Source organism: Hirsutella rhossiliensis, assembly GCF_020360975.1.
Source record: "Hirsutella rhossiliensis strain HR02 chromosome Unknown scaffold00001, whole genome shotgun sequence".
NCBI lineage: Eukaryota > Fungi > Ascomycota > Sordariomycetes > Hypocreales > Ophiocordycipitaceae > Hirsutella > Hirsutella rhossiliensis.
In genome coordinates this window covers 3606902-3625524 of record NW_025408667.1, presented here as the reverse complement: position 1 = coordinate 3625524, position 18623 = coordinate 3606902, and the positions used below count along the sequence as shown (strand labels likewise).

The window sequence follows — 18623 nt, the reverse complement described above, 5'->3', positions numbered from 1 at the left end:
TTACTGCTGCGCCCGTGCCGCAGCTCGGGTGATTCGCCCGGGCCTGGCAGGGGCTCCATTCACTGGCAGGCCCAGGTCCATCGCCGGCAGGCCCAGGTTCGTCGCCACTTGGGCAGTGCGCTTCTTCCTCGCCGCTGCATCCTGTCTCTGCAGCTTCTCAACCCCCGTCTGGCCTTGGGTTGCCTTTGGCTTGATCTTGGCACGCCTGCCTCTCTTGGGCGGCTCGTCCTGGTGGGACACGAGAGGCTCTCTCCACCCGACACTCTTAGTGTCTCTCGACGACTTCGTCGCCTTGCTGAAGTGGTTGGCCTGTGTGTCCACCTCCATCTCGTGTATGCTAAGCCTGGCCAGCATCTGCGAAGGATACTCTGCATTTCCCTTATTCTTGCGAGTATTGATACGCGTCTGCTGGCTCAGCTCATGCTGGACTGATCTCGACTTGGGCTTGGGTGGGTGTCCACGACCGCTTCCCGCCCGGCTGCTGACTTTGATCGGAGTCGGGATGGATGATTTCGGTGCAGTCTTCGGCTTCCTCAGAGTGCGCAGGCGTGACGACCGCCGCATGGCCGGTGCATCCGTCATTTCCTCGTCTGATTGGAATGCCGCCACGTTTTCTCCGCCTCTCATCAACCTTTTGGGCTCAGTGTCTTGCATCTCATGGTCCTGCTCGCCATGCGATGCCATGCTTGCCTCAAACCACTGGTGCTTCAGCACGGGCGCAGCTCCTCTCTTAAACGGAGACCGTGCCTCCTGCCTCTCGACCTGAGCCTTGCGTTTGCCCAGCAGCGGGCTCTCCGTATTGGGGTCCTTAGCCCCAAGGGGGGGTCGCCTCGTTGGAAGGACAATGGGAGACCCAGTCTCCGTTGCCGAGAGCCTTTTGGGCCTGGCACGATTGATGAACCCTCTCATGTACTCACGGCCTGGGCTGTGATTGTCGTGATCCCGCACGACGTGATTCTGCCCCAGACGCCGCACATCGTCCCATCCATAGTCGTCGTCGCTCGTCTGCATGGTAGGAATTCCCATGTACCAAGGGCTCAATTTGTAACTCGGGCTAATCCGTTGGTCTCCGATGATCATGCCTGTGGGGTTGGCAGTCGTGTATTCCTCTTTGGCGGGAGCCAGATCACTCATCTCGACGTCGGATTGTGCCGACATTCTCTCATGAGCCGCGTAGTCCATGTCGTGGTCCTCCCCAGCAGGCGTCATTTCCACGTCCAGGGACATTAGCTCGGTCAAAGAACTATCGGATTCCTCCATCGGGTCGTGGTGGGCAGGGTGAGGTGCGTTGGCTCCGGCCACCAGCGAGTCCAGATGCAGGTCCGAGGATTGACGCCAAGGAATAGTGGTGGAGTGCTCGTCGACATGATAATTGGCGGTCGCATCGATGGAGAGTGAAAAGGAGTCTTGTCCATGTGCAAACGCAGGGCCTGTACGAAAGCCCGAGGGCGAAGGCGCAAAGCCGTCGCACACCATGGTGTTATCGTGATGGGCAGGGGCAATTGCGGGCGTTCGCAGGGGCGAAGGTTGAGGCGACGAGAAGGCGCCCTCAACCGACAGGTAGCGCATGGGCGAGGGATGAGGCGACGAGACGGCGCCCTCAACCGACAGGTAGCGCATGGGCGAGGGATGAGGCGACGAGACGGCGCCCTCGACCGACGGGTAGGGGCCCGGGACCCTGATCCGGGGCGAGGATGAGATGGAGGGCGTGGTAGTAAATCGCGACTCGTCGAAGCCTTGGGCAGGTGGAAACATGAAAGCGAACTTGGTCGGCAGCTTAAACCGAACGAAGAACCTGGCATGTTCCTGCGTGACGACGACCTTGGCTTGGCCATCGCAGTTGGCTTCCGCAATCCGAGCCAGCTGGTCAATAGCAGTGGCGCGCCGCTTGAAGGGCGAGACCTCTTCTCCGCCAAAGATGTTGAGATTTCGGTGCATGTCCACACTAAGGACACTCTCCCGATCATTCACTTGGTCCATGGCCTGAGGGGTTCTCTGCCCGATGGTGTCGGAAGCAGCACGGCCGGTCATATAGGCCCATGAGATTGCAGGCGTCGCAGCGCCACCCACAGCCGCTGCGGGCGAGATGGTTATCTCAGGAGTGAGCAAATTCTGCTGCTGGCGGGCAATCGCGTTTTCGGCATTTGGCTCGTACGGAAACGAGTCGGCTCGGAGGGAGCCAGGGGTACTCTGGTCGACCAAGTCCCGAAATGTGACCTTCTTGGGCGAAGCAGACAAGTGAGCGGCCGCTCGGCCTTTGAAAAAGGTGCGAAACAGTGGCTCGCTCTTTCTGCGAAGCTTCTTTTGAGCCTCGGCAGCGAGGTGAGGGTTCGCCCACGAGGGCAAAATGGACGAGGGCGAATTGAAGGACGCCGAGGTCGTTCCAAAGTCAAACTTTGTGTCCTTGTTCGTATCCATGCCGCCTAGTTCCGACACCGGCAGGCGTGGAGTAAACGGTGGCATGGCTTCAAGGAGGCTCTTTTTCGACTGAGTGAGGCCTGGAGTAGGCGACGAAGGCATGGGGACCGACTCGTGGGGAGTAGTGCTCTCCAGCTGATATCGCCCGACCGGAGTCGAGGGAAACGGGCGGCTGAAATTGATCGGTGAAGATGGTGCAGACAATGTTTCTTTCCCGGCGTGCGCTGGGCTTGATCCAAAGGCGTCAGCAGACGCGACTTTGGAAGCCTGGGGCGAGTTGCCGGTTTTGGCACTCATGATAGAGCCGTGACCAGCTTGATCCTGAGCATACTGGAATGAGTTGGTATCAGAGCTCAACGTAGATTCGGCATCGGAGGGGACCTGAAAAACCTTGGAGGTGTCGGGCCTGGGATTCAACGCCAGCTGATCACCAGCCTGGGCATCGGCACGCTCGTTCGAGGTGTTGATCCCGGCGCTCGACGTCGAGTCGTCATACGACGAAGCCATGAAAACTCCGGTGGCGGCATGGGCCTTGGGAGTCAAAGTGGTACTGTCGTCATCGGACGGAACCTGGAAACTCCTGGGGGCCGTGTTGGGCCGGAGGGGCGACGATGGCATCTGCCCCGGAGCCACACGCACAGAGCAGCCAGTCGCGAAAGTCTCGAGCGATGGGGATGTTGCCACAATCCTTCGCGGCGAAGGGGTGTCTGCAAAGGACGCGGGGAGGGGAGACGACTTTACAGGAGACGACTCGGTGATGGGGGTAGGTGCGGGCAGGAGCTCAATCTTGGTCTCGCTCAGTCGAGCCGGTCTGGCCATGATGGGGGTGATGGGTTGAGCCGGTCGCTTCGTGGGCGACGTGGCGAGTGCCGTCCCCTCGGGAGCTCTCATGAGGGCCATGAAGCTCTCTGGCTCCGTCACGTCGGCAATATCGGACAGATCTGGGCGACCGGTGCCAGCAATCGGAACCCTCGGGTCCGGACGCGCCTCCTGAAGGTGGGCAGCAAGTTGGGCAAAGGCTGCAGCTTGGATATCGATCCTTCGCCCGGCCATCTCTGCGCCTTTGACCAAGATTGGCCAGATCATGTTGTATGACTTGAGCCGGTGGCCACCGACGATGCCAACCTGCTCCAGGCGGTAATGGCGGTCGATACCGCGTTTGGCGGGAACGACCTTTGTGTGGACAGAATTGAGAAGATCATCAACTTCGGCCACAAAGGCTTCAGCAGGGAGCTCTAAGACTCGGTTGGCAATGTCGACTGTTCTCCTTGTCAGTGCGTGCTCCGGTCGCGGTGAATGAGAATGGGAAAACATACCTTTGGCACTCATGACCTGGCAGGCCATTTCAGCCTTTGACTGAGGCAAGCCGACAGTCTGCCAATCATCTTGGCAAGGCTTGAAGGCTTGCGTTCGCTGGTGTCTGGCCCGCGGAAGCTCACACCTGTCATCTTGAGTCTCTTTCGTTTGACGCTTCTTCTTCTTGGTGAATTTCAAGGCAAGAGTGCCAATTCTGCGCATGATATGGCGGACAGTTCTGTGCGGTCGAGCCGCAGTCTTGACTCTAGTCCAAGCCGGCACTCGCAGATGAGACTCGGTCAAGCTGTTGTTGCACAAGCACGTCAGTAGATGCACCACGAATGTTTCTGGACTCAGCGTGGCACTTACGCGATCGCCGGACCCTTGAGATCAGCCTCGTCCTCAACATCCTCGTCCCTGGTCCTGGTGCGCCCGCGGGCGTTGATAGGATCCTGATCTTGATTATGTGCGTTTGGGTTCCTGTGGCAAGTTCTGTCAGCTTTCCATCTCATGAAACTTGCTTCAATTGCACGTACATTTGCTCGCTGGGGGACCCATGGGGCCGCTCCCCGGTGTTTGCCGCGTCCATGATCGACACAGACGCGACTATCGGAATGGTAAACGAAAGCTGCCAGAATGGGAAACGAAAACTGAAAATGAGATGAAGAATTCAGAAAGCTAGTGTACTGTTGGCTAAGACGCCAAAATGTAGGGTGATTGGTGTGAGAGGGCACGCCGGGGCAAAAGGGTCGAAGGACGCGGCGTGAGGAAGAAGAGTGAGTGGTGATAACACAAGTGAGCCAAGCTCTACAGGTACTTGGGGGAAGGGTGGAAGAGGGGGGGGGGGTGGTGGCAGAACGATTTGTTTACGTTGTACCTATTGGCGGGTCGGTACACCGCCCGACGCGCTAGTCCTGTTTGAGGCCCTGTTCTTCACGAATAGGACATGAATGAGTGGCAGACTTGATTCGTGTGCAGATTGCCGTTGCCGAGGAAATATGAGAAAATATTCTGTGCCTTTTGATGGTTTGTAGCCCTTGTTTGCCAGCTGTAGGCCACTGCTGGAGCTGCTGCTCGCCTCGCAAACTGTCGCCGCCGTCGACGCTCAACGGCGGTGCTATGAAACGACGTCGGTGCAGAGTAGACTCTACAAAGAGCAGCAGTAGCCCAAGAGAGCTTGAAAGGTGCCATTTTATGTCAATGCAGGCTCCATATACCCGCTTGAAAGTACGCTGCCTTTCCTGAATGGGATTCCCCCCTGCGCATGAATTCCATCCTTCATCAAGTCGTCTGTAAAGGGCATGTACCGTATCCAGGTACATATCCATCCGTACATGGACCCTGGCTCGACGCCTCTACAGCGTGTCTCGGCTGACTCAGTAGTGGGACGCGAGCCGCCGAGGGCCCCTGCCGTCACCCACAGCATACCCACAGCAGGTGCATAACCCGTGAGTGTGGCTGGAGCTGGTGCCTGCGCCGCACCTCATCGCCAACGTCATCCCTCTCCACGTAGCAACGCCCGACGTCTTTTGCGCCTCGAAGCCCATGCCCCTCGCCCTCACAGACGCCTCTGCCACGGCCGATACGCGAAACGGGAAGAGACCCAAGACATATCCATCCACCACAATGAACCGCCTCTTCGGCTCCAAGGCCGCCGCGCCCAAGCCCACCCTCACGGGCGCCATCACAAACATCGACACGCGCATCGCCTCCATCGACACAAAGCTCAAGGCCCTCAACGGCGAGCTCTCCGCCTACCAAGAGAAGCTATCCCGCATGCGCGACGGCCCCGGCAAGCAGGCCCTCAAGCAAAAGGCCCTCAAGGTCCTCCAGCGCCGCAAGGCGTACGAGGCCGAAAAGGACAAGCTCGACAGCCAGGTCTGGAACATGGAACAGGCCCAAAGCATGCAGGACAATCTCAAAAACGTCATGACCCAGGTCGACGCCATGAAGACGACGAACAAGGAGCTGCGCAAGCAGTACGGCAAGATTGACGTCGACAAGATTGAGCGACTGCAAGACGACATGGCCGACCTCCTCGACGTTGGCAACGAAATCCAGGATAGCTTGGCGAGGAGCTATGATATCCCAGACGAGGTCGACGAGACGGAGCTCGATGCCGAGTTGGAGGCTCTCGGCATGGAGCAGGAGCTCGAGCAGGAAATGAGCGGCCAGCTGCCCGGCTTCTTGCAGGACGAGGCCGTGCCCGACTTTGTCGACGAGCCGCCCCAGACCGAGGACAAGGTTAAGCAGGCGGCTGGATAAGCGTCTTCTCTTGCTGCGAACAGGCGTTACGTCGGGTACTACGGACTTCATTCCCGGCGTTTTTCCACTGCGGAATGCCAGGCTTCTTGGAAATCATAAGGCATTTCTTGATATACATGCAATAAGGCTATATACTAGTAGGCCGTCGCTGAAATGCTCGAACGCTTCGCTCGTGTCTGCGGCCCTGCCTTTGTAGACTCCCTGAATACTGTCGATTGACCAAAGCTGTCGTTCCTCGGCCGTCTCGACTCGGCATATGTATCGTGACATGCCATGACAACCTGTGCTATAGTTTCCATCAGACACCGACTGAGGCTCTAGTCTACCGTGGCGAAGAATCGAGACGCCTCCTCCAGCTCAGCCTCTCCGTTACAAAAGTCCCAACCCACAATGACTGGCGCTTGACTACAGCACACGATCTTTCGGGCGTCAAATTGCAACTTGAACACGCGCGCCGGCGCATTCTCAGCCGCAGCAATGTGCGGGTGGTGGTGCACCAATTGGCCATTGTTCTGGTCTTGAGCCGTCGCCGCCGCCGCTGCCGCCGGTTGCCGCTGCTGCTGCGCCAGCGGCACATAGGCCGGTTGGGGAGGAGCGGGCAGCGGCGCGGGAGGCGCCGCTGGAGTTGCGACCAGAGCGTGTGTTTGTGCGCTCTGGGCCGGCACGTCGGCAGGTGAAGGCACGGGTTGCGACGGCTCCGGCACCGCAGCATGAGCGTCGTGCTGATGGGCGCTTGCTCCGCCGCCGCCACTGGCTGATCCTCGCGAGTCCGGCAAGCCTGCGGTGGCGGCCCCGGAGCTGGCCGGGCCGCCAGGAGACTCAGCGGCACTTGGGTGACGGGTGACGGCCACGGTGCCGAGTCGTTGCCTTGCCGACTGCCCATCTTGTATGGCAGACAATGCCGTTCCCACCACCTGCCGAAGCTGGGACCGAACGAACGCCGAGGGTTCGCGTTCGATGGCTGTCTGCAGGTACGTCTGATAAGCTAGTATAACCGGATAGTTTCTCAAGGCTTGCTCTAGAGCGGCCGCTCCGAGGGGCACGACTTGGTCAATCAGCGCCATGTACAGGCGGGCGGATCCGTGTGAGTCGCCATGGGGATCACGGATCGGCGGCAGTGGGCCTCCTCCCCCTTGGCTGACGCTCCCCGGCATCGTTTCCCTAGGACGCGGCGACGTGCCACCCGGGGTTTGGACTATGGGAAGTGGCGAAACATCAGCTTGAGGCGGACTGCGGGCGCCGGGCGGCTGGACGGCCGCGGTCATGTTCCGCTGTGCCGCGGCAGCCGCCTCTTCCTGTCGGAGGTGGTGGGCAGGCTTCCAGACGCCCTCCTTGTCCCGCCTCCATATGATGATACTCTGATCATACGAGCCGGACACGATTCGCCCATATTTCCTGCCCCCGCCGCCCCCCGGCGGGATCTTGGCGCCATACGCCTGAATCTCCGCCGGCCTCGAGCTGCCGGCATTGACTCTCCTAGTCCGACGGCTCCGGCGATCGTTGTCGTGGTTAATCTCTCCCGCCTCGACTGCTCTAAAGTACTCGGCGTCGACGGCCTTGGCCTGGGCCTCGTCCTCCTCCTTGCTGTAAGGAAGATCGCCAAAGCCTGCCTGCACGGTCCGGACAAGATGGGAATGGCCCCGGAGCTGGGCCACCTTGAGCCCAGTCGGGGCGTCAAAGATGCAAACCTCATTGTCGCTGCTGCCGCTCACGATGCGTCGTTCGTCAAACTCAACGCACGCGATTCCCTTATCGTGTGCGGGGATGGTTTGAGTGCAGACCCAATCAGGCCAGTTCCATACCTTGATGTGCCGGTCTCCAGAGACGGAGACAATGGTCCGGTCACGAACCTGGATGGCATTGACGGCGGCCCCGTGGCCTTCTAGGCAGCCAATCAAGGTAAACGGTTCCTTGACCGGCAGCTCTTGGGCAAGGTCGGGCTCAAACCCGTAACGCTTCACGCTTGTGCCGACCCGGTCGACGGCCACGTCGGGGGTTCCGTAGCCCAAGTCCCCGTACCGCAGCGGTCGGCGGTTGAAGATCTTGATGGTCTTATCCTTGGACGAGGTGACGAGGATCCGCTTGTCGAACCTTACGTTAAGGACCGACTCCCGGTGGGCATCAGTGATGCGTTGGACGAGCTCACCGGTGGAAAACTTCCAGATGAAGACGTTGGAGTCGCTGCTACCGGACACCAGAATGTCCTCGACGGGACTCGCGTCAAACTGCAGACACAGCACCGAGCCATGGTGGCCAACGAGGGGAGGGCGAACTAAGCGGCGCGTGTGCATGTTCCATATGCGCATCGTCTGATCGCGGCTACCACTTACAAGATAGTCGGCGTCAAACTGCAGCGTGTAGACGCATTCTTGGTGGCCCTCTTCCGGGTAAACGGGGTGTGGCAGTTGAAAAGTGGTGCATTTCCCCAGCTCCCAGTTGGACTCGAGGCGCCGCCTCATGTTGTAGAGATATTTCCAGTTGATGCGAAAGCGCAAGTTGCTCCCGTCCCAAGCCCACAAGGTCGACCGCAACGGCGAGCCCGAGTTGTCGCCGGGCGGCAGCATCAGGGGCGGAGAGGGCTCCGGCGAGCCACCGGGCTCCTTGCGCTTGGCACGCACCACGTGATCCAGCGATGCAAAGCCTCGATCCACGCCCTTTCCCTTTCTCGAGGCCCCGCTGTTAGACATTTCGACATCTGCCGCCGCGGCGAGGGCGTAGCGGTTGGGCGAGAAGCCAGAGTTGGGAGACCCAAAGATGCTGGAACCCACACCGGAGCCCTCGTTGGCGGACGGGAGAATACGGTCGTTGTCGGTCATTTCCAGGTCCTCGTCGGCGTTGGCGACAGCCCGGACCTTGCTTGCGTGGCCCTCGGCGCCATGCACACGATGCATGTGACCTACTGAGCCATTCAGCCCGACATTGACCTTTGCTTCCCAGATATCGATCTCGGACGGTACAGCTTTCCACCCCTCCAGGTAGAAGAGTCTTTCCCAGAGTTTCCTATCCAGAGCCAGGCTGTGCCACGCACGGCACGTCTTCATGACGCTGACGAGAGAGCTGGGGTCGACGTAACCGAGGATCTTTAGGCATATTTCGGCCGGGAGGTATTGGATAAAGTCGATGTAGAGCCTCGGGTTCAGGCGCTGCACGATCTCGGCGATGGCAGAGGTTGGGAGCTGGTCAAGCAAGCCCATGGTCAACTCTGAGGAGCGGCCAAGTCAGTACTTGCGCGAGTTGGGGATTGAGAAGTTGAGCGGAAAGCCACTGACCGGTCCTGACGGGCAGCGGAAGAGCCGAGACATGGCTGGCTAGCCATGATGGCAGATCTGCGAGAGACCTTGGAGCCGGCAAGTTTTGGGGCAGAGTCGGGTTCAGAGGGTCTTCCGAGTAGCCCTCGTCGGTCTGGTGAACGGGGGAGAAGGGATCCATTGTCGTCGGCGAGAGCGGGTCGTCCTTGGACATGCGCGAGCCGGAGGATTCCAGCAGTCGCGAAGACTGCGGCGCACAAGTGAGGTGGTCAGTTCGGTATTTCGGTGGGGGGGGGGCGGAAGAGACGTGGGTGGCGTATGTGCGGCTCCGGGAGATGATGAGAGGCCGACCAGGCCTGCTGGCGAGCAAGGAGCTCTGTCGACGATGAGAGAAGCGGGTCGAGCGGTTGGCGCGAGGCCTGTCCGCCGCGACGGACAGTCAGCGTCGCCTGTGGAAGCGGAGGGAAGTCGAGCAGAGGATGTTATTCACGGCGCAAGGAAGGGAGCAATCGTCTGTTGGTCGCAGCAGTTGTGGCAAGGAATAGCAAGTCGGAGTTGTGTGTGAATAATTATTAGGCGGTGCTGAGGTGGCGGTGATGCACGTGTGGAGTTGCATCGGGCTGACGGGAGGCAGAGGGGACGCGCGGGTCCCAGTGGGCACGGATACTGCCTAAAGTACATGCCACAAGGATCCCACGGAGATTTTAGGCGGCCACGCGAGGGCCCCGGCCGGTACTATCTGATTCACAGCGGTGCGAGAGCGCGGTACCAGGATTCCGCAAGTTTTGCACTTTAACGTCGACCTACCCTATATCATCGAGATTTCTCAGGCATGCAGGCTTGAGGAGAGGATTGGAGGACATGCCTCTTGGTGAGTGATCTTGTTTGCCCTGTTGCATTTTTGCTCGTGCCTATAAAAACTGCCCAAAAGAACCCTTGGACGCCAAGGCAGATGGATGGTACGCTCGAAACACAATACATTTCATGTCAGCAGCACACAGACAGACCCGCTGGCTCTCGTAGCCGGGCGTCAGCGTGGAAGTCTTGATCTTGAGGTGATGAAAAGGGGGCATTTTGATCAGCAGCCACTCTTGAAGTGAGCACGGCCGGTTCCGTGCGGCTGGCGGGCGACTATTGGCAACTTTGAAATGTCCTTGAAGTATTCGAACCTCGGTTGATGATTCTCACGGCCAATCAAACAGGTGAAATGTCGTCAGAAACTTGACACTGCCCTCTTGATATTCCGTGACCATCAGTCTCGCTTAGCGGCTATCGATTAGATGCGAGCTTTGCCATGTCGTAGAACAAGCATGCAGCGCTCCGTGCGTACGAGTCGGTCTTCCTGTCATGACATGGACAGTGCAACGTCCCATCCGGGCAATGGCTCGTCATGCTCGTCATGCTCGAAACCGTTGACGCCCTCCCTCTCTCCAACACAACACCACAGCACACACGGGCCGAACACCAACATTGTGCAAGGCTGGCGACAAACGACATACTTTTTTTGGTTTGTCTTGCGCCCTACCAGATCTGCCCTGACAGCACACGGCGCGCACGCTCGTGGCCAAAGCGGCCTTGGCCTGAGGGGCATCTGGCACCTGCTTGTCGTCTCGCCAAGAAGAGGGTGGAGCGGCAGTGAATTGCATCTCGTCGCCTCGGCTTTGTCTAAATGGATCCCCCACAAGCCGACTCGAGGTCGGCACTCGCTGACCCCGTGCGGCTGCGGATGCCGCCAGCAGTTGAATGCTACCCTACCTCCCTTGGCTCGCGTTTCCAGAACACCTTTGCCCTCATTTGCCCTCATTTGCCCTCAGCTCCCGCTTGCGTCAGCTCGTCCATGACGATGCATGCCATGAAGGCACTGTACCTACCTACTTACCTACCTACCTACCTACCTGCCCACCTACCTACCTAGGTAAAAGTACCAAGTCAGGAGGGTTCGACCTGAGGCACTACCGCAACAGGTCTATGCCGCCGCCATGGAACAAACACGGATAGATAAGTAGATCATGGTTAGTTATTCCCCCGTCTCGATAGGCTTATTGCCGCCGTTTTCCAACTTTCCTCTGTTGGGAGGGGGGCATCCGGTCCTTGGCGAGACGTGCAAACATGAGGACAAACAAGGCGTACCGCTAGCCACTAGCCAAATTGCTCTCCATGAAACGGCTCACCATCGAGGGCTAGGCGCCCGTCTGCGCTCGACAAAATCCTCTTGTTGGCCGCAGGTATGGTTGTGGTTTCTGGCTGCTTGCTGCTCGTCAACGTCACCAAGCAGCCCTGTACTGTACCTCGAACCGTTGCGCGATTCGGCGACGAGGCTCGTTTGGCTCTGCCCCTGGCCCCTCCCGTCTCGGCCCCCTAACAAAGGCACTGTACTTGTGCACACGGCGGACGAGGGAGAGGCCGCTTTCCTTGCCCCTTCTTTTCCCAACTTCCCGTTGCAGCGCCGGGGTTGGCAAGCCTCATAGCATCTTGGTGCCAAGGGCTCAAACGCTGGCCATGGCATGCAGCATCCATCTCGAGAAATCGACCGATCCGTCCGTTTCTGCGACGAGAGCTTAGACTTGTCTGTGGCATAAGGTCACCGCCCTAGCGTCTTCCATGACCCAGCATGAAACACAGGCCACAGTCGCCGAGGTAGGTACCTTGCATGTGCTGGTAAAGCGGCCTGGAACTCGGCCACCTCCACCGAGACCCAGCAGGGGGGTGGTCACTGAATCTGCCAAAGTAGCGTGGCTTAGGGGCCTGCAGGGGTGGTGACTTCGCGCTTGCCTGCATTCTCCCGCAAGGGTGAGGTCCCCGAGTTATCTCACGAGACATGCACCGAGTTGTTGACAGTAACATGGGGTACCTCGGGGTACGAATGCTTCATCCTGGTCTCCCTCGTCAGGCCGACCCTGTGTCGCCAGCGCCCAAGTCACTGCCGGGGCTAGAGCCAGGAGGTGCGCTGCAGGCGAGTTGCGCTTGGTCAGGTACCCCGGGCAGGTCCCTCGCCCGCAGAGCCAGGCGGCGGTTGGTACCTCGCCCTCGTCTGGCCGTCCATTCTCCTCCATCGTGCTAACTGGTCTTTGCTTCTTCGTCACGCCCTCTCCTCTCTTCCCCTTTCTCCGCAGGGCCTCTTCGACATCCTTTTCTCGTCTCTGTCAAGTGCTCGCATCCCGACCGGAATCCGGCAACAAAGACCCGCATCGCCTTTCCCCCCCTCTCCCCTCTCTTCGCCTCACCTCTACCCTTCTCCTCCTCGTCCTCCCCTGCCCCTCATCCCTCATCCGCCGCCGCTGCCTCCGCCTCGACAGTCGCCGTTGTTTGCCCACGGTCCGGATAGCCTGCCTTGCCCGTCGTGCACTACCAAACCGACTGCCGGCCCTCGTGTTTGACGCTCCCACCCGACCAGCCTCGCCCTGAGCTGTCCAGCAAACAGCCTGCGGCCGTATCCTGCAGCCTCGCCCGCCTCGATTGACGTCGCTCCCCCGAAGCGCGACAACGACGACAGTGGCGAAAAGCCACATCGATCCCGAACCCGCGCCGCCACTCCTCACCTTCGATTTCCTATTATTCCTGTCACAAGGCTTCTGCCAAACAGAACCCATCACGCCGGCGCGAGACCCGAGACAAGGACGCAGACCCGTCCCGAATCACGACCGCGATACCCTGCCTTGTCCACTCAATAGAGAGCGCAGCAGCCCTCTTCGCTGTCACCGTTGGACGACGCGACGGCTGCCTGTCCAAGACCTCCCTCGCCGAATAAAGGGACCTCCGACAAAAGACTCATCACGCCAACAGTCGAAAGAAAATCCATTGGCCCGAGCGCCCCCTCACCCCTCCGCATCGCACGCCGCCCCCTCGGGCCTCGTCGCCAGCCACTTCCCTTCCCTCGACGACTCTTTGTCCCCCGTCGTGTGTGCTTTCCGGGGCTCTCGTTATAACCAGCCCCCCTCCCCTGGCGCATGGAGTAACAGGACATGGCCCATGCCCCGTTACTCAGAAACAACACCGCCCCGGTCTTCCAGTCCAATCTGAGCCGCGCCGGAGGTCTACAACAGAACAGCATGAGCAATGCGCCGCGCACCAGCCAGCTGTCGGGCTCCACAGCCTACGCTGGCTCGTCGTCGTCGTCGCTAAATTCCCTGACCAGCGGCGGAACAATCGTCCCTGGTCAGAATGGCGGCCCCATCGTCGCCACCTCCAACATCATCAACCAAAAGGCGGATGCCTCACGCTCATTGTACCAAATATGCGTCTCACTCAAGCAGCGCCTCGCCCAGGTGCCCGGCTTCGAGCCCTTCCTCGACCAACTCGACCCGACCGACCCCGTCGATCCGCTTTGGAACCTCTTCCGCACAGGCTATCCCCTGTTGGCAATATACAACTCGCTGCAACCCGCCGAACCCCTCAAAGTCGATGACCCCAACGCTTCGGAAGCCAAGAAGTCCAAGATTGCTATCTTTCGCTTTGTCCAGGCGTGCATGAAGGAGCTCCGCGTCCCTCCGGCGGAGAGCTTTGTCATCACGGACCTGATGGGAAATGACACGAGCGGCTTCGTCAAGGTAAGTTCCGCCCTTGAACCATAGTACTGCCCAGCGCTCCTACTTTATCCGAAGCAAGACGACTGACGGGCCATTCGCAGGTGACACAAGTTGTCAACTACGTTCTCGACCTCGCCGAAAGACGTGGTCTCTTGATGCAGAGCCAACTATTCCCCGAAGACGAGACCGTGAGCGCCGCCGCCGGCTCCCAGATGAGCTACAGAGACCACATCGTCAAGGAACTCGTCGACACGGAGCGCAAGTATGTCCAAGACTTGGAGAACCTCCATGACTTGAAGAAGGCCCTGGAGCAAAAGGGCGCGGTACCTGGCGACATCGTCCACCAAATATTCCTCAACATTAATGCCATCCTCGACTTTCAGCGTCGATTCCTCATCCGAGTCGAGACGGCAAATTCGATGCCCAAGGCCGTTCAGCGCTGGGGGGCGCCCTTTTGCTTCTACGAGGACGCCTTCGACATTTACCAGCCCTTTATTGCGAATCAGAGAAAGGCGGCGCAAATCGCGAATCAAGTATTCGACAAAATCCAGCTCTCAGATCACCCGGTCGCCGCCGACTTCAACACCCTCGATGGATTCCTGCTCAAGCCAATGCAGCGGCTGGTCAAGTATCCGCTTCTCCTCAAGGTAGACATCGGAGAGTCCGTCAAAGTTGGGGGGGTCGAGATGGCTGACTCTACCCCAGGATCTACACAAGAAGACTGAGGACCCCGAGACCAAGGAGGATCTCATGTCGGGTTGCGAGGCCGCGGAGCGGGTCCTGCACAAAGCCAACGAAGCGGTGAACCGAGACCTGCTGGATGAAGCGTTGGAGGAATTGATCACGCGAGTAGACGACTGGAAGTCCCATAGAGTGGAGTCGTTTGGGAAGCTGCTCTTGCACGGCGTATACGGAGTCATCACAGGCAAGAGTGAACAGGAGAAAGACGTATGTTGGCCCCAGCTGCCGGACGAGAGGCATTTGCGGCATTGTGACGCTGACCAAAGATGCAGTACGAGATATACCTGTTCGAATGCATCTTGCTGTGTTGCAAGGAGGCCTCTGCGTCCAGGAGCAAGGACAAGAAGGACAAGACACGGTCCTCGGGCCCAAAACTCCGAAACAAGAACGCAAAGCTCCAGCTCAAGGGCAGGATATTCATGACTAATGTGACTGACATTGTGTCTCTTTCCAAGCCTGGTGAGTTTGGTTCGGCCCCTCGAGGAACCCCGCGCACGAGCTGCCTCTGACGGTTGTCCGAGTAGGTTCCTACAGCGTTCAGATTTGGTGGAAGGGTGACCCCGGCGTCGAGAACTTTACGATCAAGTTCCTTAACGAGGAGACCATGAAGAAATGGGCGGTTCGGCTCGAGGCGCAACGCAAGGACAATGCTCCACGGCACTCAATCAGCCAGGACGGCACCGACTTTTCCTGGACCCGAGACCATGCGAGCGGGCTCGAAAACCCCTATCTGCATCAGGACGATGACGAGGACGAGGACTTTGGCATCATGTCCGCCCCGGTGCAATACTCGACAATGTCTGCACAACCCATGCCTCGTCGACCCTCGAGCTCGAACCTGAGGCAACGGTCCGCGACGGGCGAGAGCACGCAGTCTCTGGCCGGCATTGCGAGGGCGCCGCCGCCACGCTTCCCGATTCCTGCGCCTCCCCCGGCGCTGAGCCTCCAGACGCAGGGCAACGGTGCGCTGTCGCCCAGCACCCGCGGCGGCGACAGCTACTTCTCCCCCGTGGCCGAGTCTCCAGCGTCGTCGCGGACGAGCGCCGCCAGCGGCATGTTCCCCGGCCCTCCGTACTCGTTCTCCAAGTCAGGCATGCCGCAGCAGGCATGGGACGACAGCAACCGCTACACGGCGCCAGCCATGCCGCGCGCACCGTCCCGAGACGGCTCGTCGCCCAATCCACACTCGAACGCCAGAAACCCCCGCGGCCCGTCGCTTCCCGCAATGGCCACGCAAAGCCAGAGCGCTGCCCAGCAGCAGCGAAGTCGATCCTACAGCACTCCCGACGTCAACGCGACGGGTATGCCGCGACAACGGCAGCCCAGCCAGAGCCACATACCGGCTGTGCCCGGCATTCCGCAGCACCTCCATCCGGCGCACGACCACAACATCCCGAGATCGCAGACTGGCTCTCCGCGCGGCGACATGCCGATCCGAACCAGCGCCCAGAGCCCCAGTGGCCAACACGGTCGGCTGCACAAACACTCTGGCAGTCTGGGCGGAACCATGTCGCACTTTCCTGCGCAGCCGGCCTATCCGCGACAGAACACCCCTGGACCTCCCGGAGGAAACGGACTTCGCGTGGACTCGACGGCTGCCAACTCGCGGACCGTGTCCCCGGCGCTGGGGACCGGCTCCATCACGCCGCAGCCCGGCGCAAACTCGGAGATGCCCCTGCCCACGCAACTCAAGGTTCGCGTCAACTGCGACAACGGCAACTACGTGACGCTCGTGGTCGCCTTCAACATTACCTATCAATCGCTCATTGATCGAATCGACGCCAAGCTCGCGCGGTTTATGAGCAGCAGCATCGGCAAGGGCGTGCTGAAACTGCGGTACCGAGACGAGGATGGCGATTTTGTCACGATTGAGAGCGATGATGATATCCAGATTGCCTTTATGGAGTGGCGCGACGGGGTGCGAAACATGTACTCGGGAGGCGTGGGAGAGATAGAGCTCTTCTGCGTCGGTGAAACCACATAATATCTGCTCAGCTCCGCCATCAGCCCTTGTTGGCTGCCGTCACCACGGCCGAGGCGGAGAGGGTGACCGGAGTGTCCGCCTGGCACCGAGGCGGAGAGACGAGAGGCACGCACACTCAGGATACCATGGAGCATTCGCATACCCGGCGTACGGAACCATCACATTACTAGTTTTCGGGGACGACAACACTCGAGGATACGGGCGGGGGGAAGCCTTCTTTGTTTTGCAGACCTGCCATATAGACACGACCTGCCGAAGCGAGCTGTACTCTTTGAACGACTTGCCAGAAATATTCCCCTCCCCTTGTCTACTCTGGGATTGTCCATGCCCACGCCAATTGGAGCCACTCACTTACTTGAACTTACATACTTGTTTTGTTCGGCCCCCTTTTTTTTAACCCACCGACTGACACAGCACCACTCGAGCCTCATACGCGTCGAGATTTGGCAGCAGACGAAGCTGCAGCGGAAGCGAATCATTATTGCGCCGCTGTGTCGAGCAAGTCGGTGGGATACAACGGCGCTATTGTTGGGGTAGAAGTTGGAAAAGTGGAATGAACAGACATTCGATATCTGCGCAAGGCAACGACAAACATTCTTTCTCCTGGCTCGAATTTATATCAGACGCCCGTGGAAGGGAATTGACTTGGGCTGCTGGGGGAGCCCAAGCTGCATAGATAGAAGGGGGCGGTGCAAACGTGGGCGAGGTTCAATGAGCGCGAAGCCGTTAGGGCCTAGTAAAGAGCAATGGAAAGACTCTTGACCAGCGTGCATGCCTTGGTGACGAGCTCTAATTAGTCGGGTGCGAGAATGGGAAGTGGTGGTGCGCAATACCGGATTCGACGACTTGGAGCTTTCCATTCTGCCCCCGAGGAGGTCTTGTAGGGAAATGGATTGCTTTTGCTTGAAAAGTGTGAAGGTGTATATCGTACAAGCGTTGCTCGACCTGCATCGCATAATGAGGCCTCTCCGACCCCCACCGGCTTTCCTTGCCATCGTGTTGTACGAGATATATACGCCCCTAAACTAACGCCTGGAATGCAGTCCCTCCCAACCAGCCGTACTATTTTCACTGGCTCGTTCCCGCTCTCGCTCTCGTTGGCTTGGCCTCCCCCCCCGCCCCCAAAACTCGTGGCAATGCTCTCTCTTCTGATGCGGAGAACCGATCGCCCCAGTCCCGCCTCAACGGTCAACTCGAGCATCTTCACTTGTGTTTCCGCGGGCTGGTGACGTGCTGCTTCATACGGGAGAGATGGTAGTTGATTGTATTCGTGGGCGCGGGGGGCGGCGGCGGACCGTCCATGCACCTGCGCAGCTGGTTCTCGACGGCGGCGCATCCGGTGGCGTTGAAGCCGGCAGAGGCCCAGCAGGCTAGTCACCTCGTTAATGCTTTCTGTACGCAGAGTCGATTGGAATCGTGCAGAGCGTGTGGGGGGGGAAGGGGGCAACGCACCGAGGACGCTCGACATGATGGCGATGCACGGGTTCTCGGGCTGGCGCTTGGGGTTGTGGACGCGCAGCGTCTGGAGCGGTGGGAGCCGGAGGGGCTTGTGTGACCCGACCATGGTGAGTGCGGCAGGGCGGGCAGGCGGGATTGAGCAAGGGCGAATTTCTTGCGAGCTGCCTTCGCTTTAAGCTCTTGCGATGTCGAGATGGCGAACTAAGATGCGAGGTTTCGCGACGTCACGTGCCTCGCGCTTTCTTCATGTTGAGTGGGGTCACGTGGCGTCTGGGGGAGTGGACCACCAGGCCTACACTTTGTCTCGTGAGACCGACTCCGTGATACTCCAAATCCTTTCGTCTTGGACGGAGCAGGAGGATGGGGAGATGAAGGAGTGAAAGAAAAAAGAGGATCAGATGGGGTGAGTAGGAGATGATCCTGTCTTTCTTTGGTTCTTGCTATTGCTCAAGCCAAGAACACACGACCGTCTCCGCTTCCCCTGCTTTCAGAGTGTCCAAGCCCATTCGCATACATTGCACATGCAGTAAGTGGTAAAATATGTATATCTTCTATATAGGAAGAGCGAATGTCATCTCTTTTGTACGAGTAGACCGAAAGGAAAACAACAGCTGGCGGGCCACTTGGCTCTCAAGCCGGAAACACACCCGGAATTCGTCCTCCATGCCCCAATATCCCGTCTTCATA

The 18623-nt window shown here is 59.1% G+C and overlaps 5 protein-coding genes across 5 annotated transcripts; 2 read left to right on the top strand and 3 right to left on the bottom strand.

The window, feature by feature from the left end:
* Positions 1-4303, bottom strand: HRG_00438 (uncharacterized protein; the record flags this gene model as incomplete). The annotated part of the gene is made up of 4 exons (XM_044858909.1): positions 1-3677; positions 3735-4018; positions 4084-4194; positions 4251-4303. The coding sequence occupies 4 exons, from the start codon at positions 4301-4303 to the stop codon at positions 1-3; spliced, it is 4125 nt and encodes a 1374-aa protein (XP_044725309.1).
* Positions 4304-5340: 1037 nt separating this feature from the next.
* On the top strand, positions 5341-5979 carry HRG_00437 (snf7 domain-containing protein; the record flags this gene model as incomplete). The annotated part of the gene is made up of 1 exon (XM_044858908.1): positions 5341-5979. The coding sequence occupies one exon, from the start codon at positions 5341-5343 to the stop codon at positions 5977-5979; it is 639 nt and encodes a 212-aa protein (XP_044725308.1).
* Positions 5980-6296: 317 nt separating this feature from the next.
* HRG_00436 (f-box-like domain-containing protein) lies at positions 6297-9408 on the bottom strand (the record flags this gene model as incomplete). The annotated part of the gene is made up of 4 exons (XM_044858907.1): positions 6297-7634; positions 7692-8674; positions 8750-9181; positions 9249-9408. 4 exons carry the CDS (start codon positions 9406-9408, stop codon positions 6297-6299), a joined length of 2913 nt encoding a protein of 970 aa, XP_044725307.1.
* A 3781-nt stretch (positions 9409-13189) lies between these two features.
* On the top strand, positions 13190-16478 carry HRG_00435 (pleckstrin-like domain-containing protein; the record flags this gene model as incomplete). Its single annotated transcript, XM_044858906.1, has 5 exons — positions 13190-13774; positions 13855-14400; positions 14459-14701; positions 14767-14953; positions 15019-16478. The coding sequence occupies 5 exons, from the start codon at positions 13190-13192 to the stop codon at positions 16476-16478; spliced, it is 3021 nt and encodes a 1006-aa protein (XP_044725306.1).
* A 1203-nt stretch (positions 16479-17681) lies between these two features.
* HRG_00434 (uncharacterized protein) lies at positions 17682-18042 on the bottom strand (the record flags this gene model as incomplete). Its single annotated transcript, XM_044858905.1, has 2 exons — positions 17682-17848; positions 17931-18042. 2 exons carry the CDS (start codon positions 18040-18042, stop codon positions 17682-17684), a joined length of 279 nt encoding a protein of 92 aa, XP_044725305.1.
* Positions 18043-18623: the final 581 nt, after the last annotated feature.